This window comes from Condylostylus longicornis, unplaced genomic scaffold (genome assembly GCF_029603195.1).
Source record: "Condylostylus longicornis isolate FDR11 unplaced genomic scaffold, ASM2960319v2 ptg000846l, whole genome shotgun sequence".
NCBI classification, from domain to species: Eukaryota; Metazoa; Arthropoda; class Insecta; order Diptera; family Dolichopodidae; genus Condylostylus; species Condylostylus longicornis.
The window spans coordinates 7,565-18,388 of record NW_026578788.1 but is presented as its reverse complement, the minus strand read 5'-3'; the positions used below and the strand labels follow the sequence as shown (position 1 = coordinate 18,388).

At 47.4% G+C, this 10,824-nt stretch overlaps 1 protein-coding gene across 1 annotated transcript; it reads right to left on the bottom strand.

Moving 5' to 3' along the window:
* Positions 1-855: 855 nt before the first annotated feature.
* Positions 856-2,835, bottom strand: LOC129618373 (uncharacterized). Its single transcript, XM_055533127.1, has 8 exons — positions 2,668-2,835; positions 2,422-2,619; positions 2,247-2,371; positions 1,744-2,183; positions 1,574-1,670; positions 1,461-1,527; positions 1,232-1,411; positions 856-1,185 (listed from the first exon to the last, which is right to left on the bottom strand). The coding sequence occupies exons 1-8, from the start codon at positions 2,833-2,835 to the stop codon at positions 856-858; spliced, it is 1,605 nt and encodes a 534-aa protein (XP_055389102.1).
* Between the last annotated feature and the right edge of the window lie 7,989 nt (positions 2,836-10,824).

Here is a 10,824-nt window from a genome sequence, read left to right as displayed (position 1 = left end):
GACATTGTTGCAGATTGCGTGTTGAAAGACACACAGCACACGTTCCAGGGTGAAATCGTCTTTCCGGGATCCCTAGGGGATTCAATCCAGCCATAACGAAAGAATTGGTAAGATGGCCTCGTCAGCTGTTCATATGGGGAGTAGGCGATGGACAAATACTAAAGGGACGCAAGGGGAGGGAGCTGAAAGTACATCCATATGTCCAGAACCTGAGACTCACGGAAATGTACCTGGTCAGGAGGACCGTTTGCCTGCTTGAAAATGAAGAAAGTCAAAGCAGCAGAGGCGGTGGTTGTTTATCAGACAATTAGCGTCACCGAAATGGAATTTGAGGTATCGGATTCAACATTTTATTACCCTTGTCCTTGCGGAGATTTATTCGAATTATCTTTGAGTGAATTGATGAAGGGCTTGAGGATAGCGACGTGTCCAAGCTGCTCCTTACAAATCGGTGTTGTGGTCACCGAAGAAGACTTAGAAGATATTTGTTCAAACAATAGCATTCCATTTAGCACATTGATGATCGGATGTTCAACCACCAAGGTTCAAACGTTCGAATCCCTCTTGTAGAATTCCTTCCTCGTGCATATCTCTCTATTGATCCCCAGCGTATTGATTTTCAACATTATTTTCCTTGTTGATTTTCCACTTCTCGCGTTTGTTGATGATCAACTTTTGTTGTAAACATTATGGGATTCAGCCTGATTGCCGATTCGGCATCGAGTTCCCACATTTTCAGCGCTAACAAAACATTCAATGACAAAAAAAGAGAAAAACAAAAATAGTGAAAATAGTGATTGAGTTTCCACTGCGAATGTCACACAATCATGGCACAAGTGGATTGAGGTTGATGAATCAGGAAGGGGGAGGAAGCGTCCAGCTAGAGGAGATAGGGCCCTCGTCAAAAACGATTTCACGATGGCACGTCCATGTTGACAAAACTGCTTCAGGCGTCCCGATTCCTGCGGCCAGAGGCGTTCCCGCCGGACCGAACCAATGATTTTGTGGAGCGCCGGTGGTTCGTGCTCGGATTCCGGCGTAAGTTGTTCCATTGACTGTGTGGCCTAACATCCTGTTGACAAACTCAGGATCGTTCGAGACAACAGCGGCTGTCAAGTGGGCATCAATCCTTTCAAGTGCTTCAAGAAGCTTTGGCTCCAAGCTGTTGTTCCATTTGACGATGATCTGACAAAGCAAGAGGATTGCGTCACAAAAGACGGCGTTTGCTTACCTGAAGCGGTCCGAACAATTCTGTTGTGGCTGTTTCGAAGAAACGATCACTTGAAAGCATGGCGCTGAGATCAACCAGCACAGCCGTTGGTTCGAACGAGCCGTACTGAGAAGGGATCGAATGGCCTTCTAGAGGCTTGCCACCGAAAAGCAGCTTGGATCCGGGAATTTCCAGAAGCGCCTGCAAGAACAAGGTTGTGAAACGGACCGGGTTTTTCTCAAATGCTCACCTTGATGTGTGCCTTGATGTCGTCATTTGTATGGGAGAGTACGGGGCTCAAGGTCAACTCTGATAGGCTGGAATGATTCTGTATGAGCCAGGAATTGAACTGAATTGACGTACTTGCGACGTTTGGCTTGTTCAGCGATTCGATCGAGAAAACCAAGACTTTCCCAGTCATCGTGAAGAAGTAGCATCGACTGTGCCGAGCACTTTTGTCCTTAAAAAGAAAAAAATCCATTAGACATTAAGCTAAGGTCACCGTTGGCACTTCCCCATCCATTGAGGCTTACCCGCCATAGCGTAGGCGTCTTGATCACACTGCCATGCAACGTAGGAAACCATTTTCTCAATATCGTCCTCTGGTTTCCGTCGAATCGGTCCCAAAATCTTCCAATCGAAACCAGCATCCTCAAGTTTCACCTTTCCTTTCGTAGCTTCTGTCACCTTATGGGCAGCAGTCATACCACCGGTGAATTGCGTCATGCGAAAATCAACTCGTGTGAGCAGGTCGGACATCACAGACCCCTTGCAGTGGATCAGATCAATGGCGTCCTTAGGCAGGCCACACGCATGCATCAACCTCAAGAACTGTTCAACTGGCAGAGCAGTGCGACTTTCAGCCTTCACAACTGGTTTGTTCCCAACCATCGCAGCGGCGGCAAATTGCATAACAGGAATTTCTAGTGGGAAGTTGAATGGTGAAATGATTGCGACGGGACCATAAGGCCATCTGTAGAGCGCGTGATGTTTGTATCTGGGTTATGTTGTACGGCCTGAACTAGTCCCCACTCACCTGTGTCCCATTGTGCGTTGTCCTTCATGATCGCCGGCCTGGAAAAACCCTCTCATCAACATGCGAACATTATCTCCACTGAAATTTTCGAAGAATTTTCGAACTACAATTACTTCACCAGCAGCCTGAAGAGCGGAAATCTTCCAACCAGGACGAGTGGGAACACGCTACTTGCCTGAATTCGAGATTTTGGCATTACGCGCTGAATGCATTTCGTAAAGAAGTCTTCGATTTCAGGGACATGCAGGGCTTGAGCAACTCTGCGGTTAATATCACCATAAAGCTGAAACCTCTCGGGAGATTTGTAGATGTTGTGGGTGCCTGTTTTCGGGACCATTTTCATGCTCTCGATGAACGGAAGCAGCTCATCTGGCTGAAGAAAAACCGATCGTAAGATGCACATATCACTCAGTCTTCTTACTTGGGTATCTGGTGCCACAATAAAGGGTTCTCCGTTCAACGGGTCAGGGACAACAACTGATTTGGACGGAGTGTACCATTTTCCGTTGACACAATTTTCGAGGCGCGCAGGATTTTTTCCGTTGAGTTTGTTGAGGTTGATGGTAGAGAAGTCACTCAGGGTCGTCATATTGCGACTGATTGAATTTCGAGATGCGCTAAAAATTAGAAAGGAGTTCGTGGACCGGATCAATCTGGATCGGATCAAACTCAAGTTCATAAACTGGCAACACTAATGCTAGCTCTCCTGCAAGCAGTCCCAATATCGTACAAACAGACTTTGTCACAAAATTGGACAAGTGCATGATCTGACTATTATACAAAGATGGTCTGGGAAAATGAATAAAAACAATGAGTCGATGGTTTTTCAACGGGGTAGGAATTTCAAACGCTCATGATCAAAGAATAAAAAGCGCCTTGAGATGAATCAGCTGTTTGGATGGCTCGATGGGATAGCTCCTTGGAGACTCATTTGGAGCGACAAAGATGTCAATTCATGATCACTGCGACGCTGGGGTTCCTCGTTTGCCTCTTGAGCTTCATTTCCGTCAGAAGAACTTCCCATCGTTGGAACGCGAAGGTCTCTAGCGATTTTCCATGCGAGTCTGTATGTCGGTGAAGGAGTGCCTGTGATTTCATGCAGGTTGATGCTTCTGTTCCACTCGGTCTCGGGATTTCCACCTACGGCACCTGAAGTCCTCTGAGGACTCAATATCATGTCACCTCTCGCAGAACGTGGTTGAGGGATGGAGGGTAACGACGTTCTACGGGGCCTTGGGGTACGTGTTGGGCTGTGTGGTGGCGAGCCTAGAGAAAGGATAGCGCTTCAATGATGCACTTGGGTGCTCTGGACTATCGTGACATCACAAATTTTCTACGTGTAATGCCTCCTCTAAACACCCGAAGTGAACATACCGCTCGAATTGGGGCCTTGTGATTCCTCATTTAGTGAATCTTCTCTGTTTGGAGAGGCTTGGGGTTCGATCGAATGGCTTCGTGTAGAACGGCTTCGGCTTCGTTTTCTCACATCAACTCTGGCCTGGCCTTGATCCAAATGAGGGGATCGAAAGTTTTCGCGACGATTTGGGATTGCCTGAATGGTCTGATGCAATAAAGCAGCTGTTAGTAATGGCCGAGATTGGTCAACCAGACGTCTCGATCGAACGAAGAAATAACATTGAGAACGCATCTAGCATACCAATTGGTTTGGAGTTCTTGATTCTCCCGGATGAAACCGTCTGGCTGTGACGCGGGCCGTCTCTCCGTGGTCTCTTGATGTAGCGGCACCCTGCCGGTTTCTACGAGTTCGACGCACTTCAGCTGACGGATCTGTCTGAATGGATGCTACTGCGTCCTGAAGATGATTCTGCCAAGGTGTTCTCTCTGTTCGTCGAGATGAAGGAAGGCGATGTTCTACTCCACCATTTTCGGTGCGATGTGGCACAGAAGATATCAAACTGTTCCGATGTCTCGAATGGAGGCCAGAACTTGGGAGATTAATCGGCGGTACAAGGAATGAAGACCGCTGTCGAAGTGCATTAGACGATGATCCCTCTGTGTAAGTTAACTGTCCCGTCGTCATAGTTCCCCCCACGACGGTACCACGAGGCTGTTCCATGATGGATGTCGGATTACTGGTTGGTGTTCCTTCCATTGCATTCATGGTGCTGATCCACTCGTCCATTGCAACCGTCGGATATCCCACACTCATCGTGTTCCCTATTGCATTGAGAGACCGCCTCACGGGGTGGCTTCTTCGCACGAGTGGGTTTGAGACTGAAAAACTGTTCAAATGGGCTGGCGATTGCATCTGGATCAATCCCTGATTCAAACTGATTTGGATCGACGAACGACGTGGAGCGTTGGCCTGCCTGTGCTCTTGGATTCCGTCTCTGACTCGCTGGTTCTCGACACGATTAAGATGATCGGTTAACATCAAGCGCTGATCTGCGTCGAGATCGCAGTGTTCGATTCCGGATAGAACAGAAAGGCGACAAACTGGGCATGACGTTCTTGCTCGGAGCCAGTGATTGATGCATTCAGGATGAAAATGATGAAAGCAAGGAAGACGCCGGATCTCATCGTTTTCGTCGTAGTCAAGTTGACAAATTAGACAAGTGCTGGCGAACACATAAACGGAATAGTGAAAGGGGTTCAATTCAAAGGAAGCTGCTAACGAACATCAGAGACCTTTACCTTCGGTCTTCAGCTCTGGTTGGATCCGGATGGAAGCGTTCTACGGGGAGAATCTAGAAACAGCAAGAACAAGAAACTATTCGAAATCGTGTAGCGAAAAGGTTCATCTTGGATGGGGATTACTTCTATCAGTTCAGCAGGGATTCCATCGAGATTATCATACTCCTCCGTTGTACCGAGTGGCTCAGAAGTGAATGATGGTGATGGGACACCGAACGACGGAGCTGGAATCAAGCCGGCGACATTTTGAAGAGAGGGACTGACAGTGAAAGGATGCGTTTATACAAATCAGTGCGTGACAGTTATGATTTTAATTAGGAGTGACGTCACGCGGCGTACTCTCGAGTTTGGCGAACAGTTGCGATGTTCGAACCAGTGGGTATCTGTTGGTGCGATTCGACGAAGCGAGTGACGGTTGGAGTATTGGAGCTCGTCAAAGACGCGGAACGACCAAAAACGCCACGGATAGGATCGAGGACTGTGGATTGTGTTGGAAATGAAAATCTAGTTGTGGACCCCCCAAATGAGTGCCGAGTTGATTGAATGGGATGAATGATGGAGCCACTGAAGGTGAGGGGCATTTGAGAGAAGTGCGAAGATGAATCAGAATTGTGGTAGTTTAGTGAAGGATGCCTATGGGACGGAGTGGACGACCTCTGGGACATTTGCGCTGGGTAGTTCGGCGGAGGTAGAATGGGCGCATGGGAGGACAAAATTGACGGAATATAAGTAGAGCGCGATCGGGAGTAGTGGGGATCCAGGGGTGATGGTGCCAAAGTGAGGGGTACCGATGTTGAAGGAGATTGAGGGGGTGGCACGAGAAAAGACGTTCCACGCGGGAGATATGTGGAATGGGATGAAGGGGATGAGGAACGGGCTTGCAAAGCGGGGGAATCTGGCATTGAATTACAACGATTAGAGGGCGAGAAAAAAGAGAACTGTTGGATTCTTGTTTAGCTGAGTTACAAGCGGGAAATGTTTTTGTCCTTTTCACTTTGGTGAGTCATGGAGAAGCGGTTTCGGAACGCTTGTGAATTCAGCTCAAATTTTACAACTCCAAATTGATCTGCATGCATCTGCTACTTCGTCTCAAGAAAAAGGACACAACTTTCTTAACTTCTATATGAAAACTGTTTCAACGATTTTGATTCAACATCATCATCAAACATTGTCCGATGTCTGCACGCTTAGCACATCCATATCGGAGTCCTTCAGTTCGACTCCACTGCCTTCAATCATCCACATCAAAGGTTTGTTTGCGATGAACGTCCTATCACAGATCGCACTGAGTAGTCGTTCAGATCACTGAGTCTACCAATCAGGTTGCAAAAAACCGTTCTATGTTGACGAAATCGCTGTGTGTGAATCTTATCGCCATTTCACTAAATTCTACAACTACAGCAAGACCCTCGTAGACAATCTTCTTTTGGGGAAACCAACAGTGGTTCTTCTTCAAGAGGCCCATGCAGGTACGCAAAGTATATCGACGACGTGGTTATTCCATCTCTGCAGATCGGCGGTTGTATCTAGGGAGCAAGGTAGCTGCTGCTAAGGAGAAGCCAATTGGATCGAACGACTTCGCATTCGACTGTAGCGGTCTCCTTCCATGCGTACGTTGTTTGAATCTTTATTTTGATGTGGACGTGTTGTGCTAGGTCTTCCACAGGTTGGCAGCCTTGAGGCAAAATGTTTCAGAGATCGCTAACTCTTCTCCATCGACCCTTCTTCAATGTATTTCTACTGTGTCAGCTTTACTTCTTGACTACAATGACTCAACGACCGTGTACCTCGCGCGCTCTTCCGGAGAAGGAGAGAAATATAAGCTTAAGCGGACTCATTTTGAGCGTGAAGCATCTGGACTTGTAAGACATCCAACATCTTTTTTGCTGCTACGATTTATCAATTTTCCCTCCCTCTCAATATCAGAGGCTTCCTGACGACGTCACACGGTATCCATTAGACTCCACATCTATGTCCGATTTGCTTGGGTGTCTGTCGAGCCTCGCTTCACGCTCGCACGTCTCAATCGATTCACCTATCGAGGAATCAGTCTTCGTTGATGGTCGTTGGACTCTTGCTGTCTCCATCGATTGTCAGTCGAAGTGGCGTGATCCTGCTTCAGGTACTTTGCATTCAGTGAACCTTTCTCTTCAGTATTGTACAACGCTGTATAGCGGCGCGTTTGTTGTGTTCTTCAATCCAGGTCAGGTGACGTGCAAGAGTGCCACTGGGCTACTGGTGTCACTTCCACCCTACGAGCGGCTGAGGCTTTCAGCAGCGGGCGTCCAAGCAGCTTCAACTGATTTGTCTCCGTTGCACCTCTTGAGGAACTGTTTCGCCGCGTTAGAATCTTCTGCGCAGATCGCTGATCGGAATGATGGATTACAATACGACGCTCTCAGTTCGCTCTGCAAAATTCGACCAAGCTCTCGTTTGTTGGGATTTCTCGATCGGATCATTTCTGTTGGTGGGTACTTCTTCGTCCACTTACATTCATGTTGTGGGTCTCACGATCGCTGACCTGTTGGGTTTCCCTCCCTTTTCTTGACTTTGTAGACGAATCTCATTCAATCTTCATTGGTGAAATGATAGATGTTTTGGCTGACGGGCGAGAAACGAGCCTTCCTGACGCATTGGAAGTTACAATAGAAACGCTACAGGTGCGGGATCCCTGTTCCTCTTACTTCGTCACTCCTTTCGTAGATGTTGTCTGAAGCTCGCTCGTTGCGCTGTTCTGCATCACGCGGCGTTCCAACCTTCTCTGGCGATTTGAGAAGCACTCTCAGGTATGCCAGACACATTGAGTAAGGTGCCCTAATGGCTTTTTAGCACGTCTACAGAAGCATTGGATGAATTGGAGGTCGAGAACTCCCGTCTTAGGGACGCTCTCGCCTCTGCGTTAGCTGTGCAGAGCCTCGAGTGGAGATTGGAACGATTGGAGAAAGCAAGAGAAGAAGAGGTGGCGATGACATGTTCTTCGAATTCACAACATGTGTCCTGCTATTGAGTCAGACTGGAGATCAGTCTGTCAAGTTCACGCTGCAATCCTTCCGCCTGAATCAATTGAAAGAATTGATTTTTTGCCTTCGAATCCACCTACAGTATCCGGTAATGTTGTGGTCCGAAAAAACGTCTCGTTTGTGAATTTCGGTCAAGACTCCGAATATCGATTCTATTTCGGCAGGAGCGTCTGGAAGATACAGGAAGCATCCTCGATGCAAGCGAAGAAAGGTGTGAATCCCAAGAAGGCAACGACACAAACTCCCAAAATGATATTGCCCCGAATACCAACCTGAATGCAGCTACATCGTTTCTATCAAATCAACGGAAACTCGTGGAAACACTCACAAGAAAGCTTCACTCGATGCAAGAAGTAAGCAGGGTATCGATAGGATCATGTATTAGCGTAGCAACTATTCTGCAGCGTTTGTTAATGAGTTCAGCTGCAAAGTTGGCTCGTTTCGAATGAGATTCCCCTCCCTTGTCGCGTGGTATAGGTTGTTGATGAAGAAGCTTGCATCGCCGAAAAAAGCTGTTTGGAGGAGGAAGTCCAGGACATCCGGTAAGATATCAGAGTTGATGGACTCCCATCAAGCACTTCCAGAAAGGATTTCGAGAAGCTAAAGAGCCAAACTGAACCACAAATTTTGGTGCCAGAAAGCAAGCAAACTGTCTTACATGACCTCGTCGAGCTTGAAGAAGCAAAACTACAAACGGCACTAGCCAAGTGAGTCTCGTATACGGCAAGCTCCACTTCAGATGTTTGGAGAGGATAGGCCTTGGTATTTTCACATTCCTGCTACGTCTATTTTTCGCATTCTTGCAAACAGAGCCCGAAGTCTGGAACTGGAACATGAGATCCACTGTTGTCGAGAAGATCGCAGTGCAACACAACTCGCCAACGAACACTTGCTCTGTAGACTCGTAGATCAGAACAAAGAACTCGAAACAGCGCGAGAAATGGTATGCGTTTCAGTCAACATAAGGAAATTTCATGCTGCTCAGCTGGAGCAAGTTTCCTTGGAGTGCGACCTTACCAAGAGAGCACTCAAAGAGGTCGAGGTTGATTTCCAAAAGTCAATCCGGAGGCGCAGCTCGTTGTTGCACAACGGAACAACTGGAGAGCCCCTCACGGAAGAGCGTTACAAGACCCCTTGGTCTAACGGTCGGATTGTTGACGAGCACAGCTCTGACGACTCGCTTCTCGCTCAGCTCACAAATAGGTTGGAGAGCGGCAACGCGACTGATATGAATGCTTGTGTTTGTACAAGCGATGTAGCGACGGTTTCCTTCGTCGACCCATTTCGCACGTTGCCGATGTCCCAAAATTGTCAAACTCCCCGTCGCGAAGGGTCAACCACTAGGGCAAGGCCCATCATCGTTGAGTTGGATTCTGGTGGCGTCGAAACTGTCAGTTCAGTTCTTCAAGTTGTGGAATCTGAGATGACCGATGTAAGGGTTGTTTTTCGTAACAACCGCTTGATAGAAAGGCCACCGTGCTTCAGTTGGAATGGGAGTTGGGTACCGTGAAAACTGATCTGAGAGCCACTCAGAAAGAACTGAGAAGAGAAACCGCCCGCCAGTAAGGACTGTTTTGAGCTTCATACAGCCGTCATTGTCCTGGGCCAGTCCATGAAAGACTGTCTTGATATTGATTCTCGGCTTCCTTTTTCAGACAGTCTGACGCGCGTCTGATCGAGTCGCTGGAAAGTGAGGTTGGGAGCCTCAATATCACCATTTCTCATTTGAAGTGAGGTTTCATCGCGTTCTGGCTTGGCTCAGTCCTGGTGTAGATGCGAGAAGGCCGACCTTACACGGGAGTGTCACGAACTTGAAGAAAAGCTCAGAAAAACGATTACTCAGCAACTCGATTTGAGGTAGCTTGGAACAGCGACACTTTATTTGGTGGGTTCTTTCAGAACGACTTCCTCGGCTAGTGAGATGGAGTTACAACAGCTCAGGTGAGACACTGTTTCGAGAGCAGCTACTTCACTCCGTATGATTCCAGGAATTCGGAAAGATCACAGCGTGCTGAGATTGAAAAAACTCCAAGCAGCAGCGCTGGGCTACCAAATGGCGCTCCAGAATAGAATCACGTAAGCTCTTACAGAAGGCAAGACAGGTTCCATGAAGAATCCAGCAATGAAATAGACGAGGATTTTTGTGTTCCAGTCCTGAGGCGGTTGAGCTGCTTAGACAAGAAGCTGCAACTGATAAAGCTCTTCGCAAGCAATTTTCTGATCAAATCACGTGGACGAGAGAGGCTTTGAAGTGAGCCAAACGGGCAATTTCACAAGTTTGAAATCTTTTCTATGGATGCTTTCTTAGATGGAATGAGAAGCAACTCAATGATGCACAGGTGGGGTATTCCGTGAGCGGAATCGCTCGGGAGGTTGAATTCGAATTGATGACTGCTGATTCCGCAGGCAACAGTCCGCGAGCAAAATGCGCGGATCTCTAGATATGAAGAAGCTGAAAGAAAGTACGAGGATTACCTCAAAGGAACTTCTGAGTTGGAACAAGAATTGAGACGTCTCCAAGAGGAAGCCAAATCTGATGCAACGGTTTGGGAACGTGAAAAAATGGAACTGGATGATCGCGTGACCCGACTAGTTGGGGAAAATAAAAAGTTGAGATCTGAAACTGATGAATGGCGTAAAAAATATGAGGTTTTGGAAGGAAATTTCGGCCAAATTCGAATAAAGTTGAAGAAGTTATGGGATTCGAATTGTTGTGCGATAAAAATGGGAGACTTTTTCGGAGAGGAAAGTCCTGATCACGTCATCGGGTCGATTGAAAGGCTTCTTGGAATAAGGCAAGATGAGATATACTCGCTGAAAATCCAATCAGGGAGTCTTCTGTCGAAACTAGAAACAGAGAAAAGGAGTTTTGGCGATATCCTTGCACGCCACCAAATAGAGGT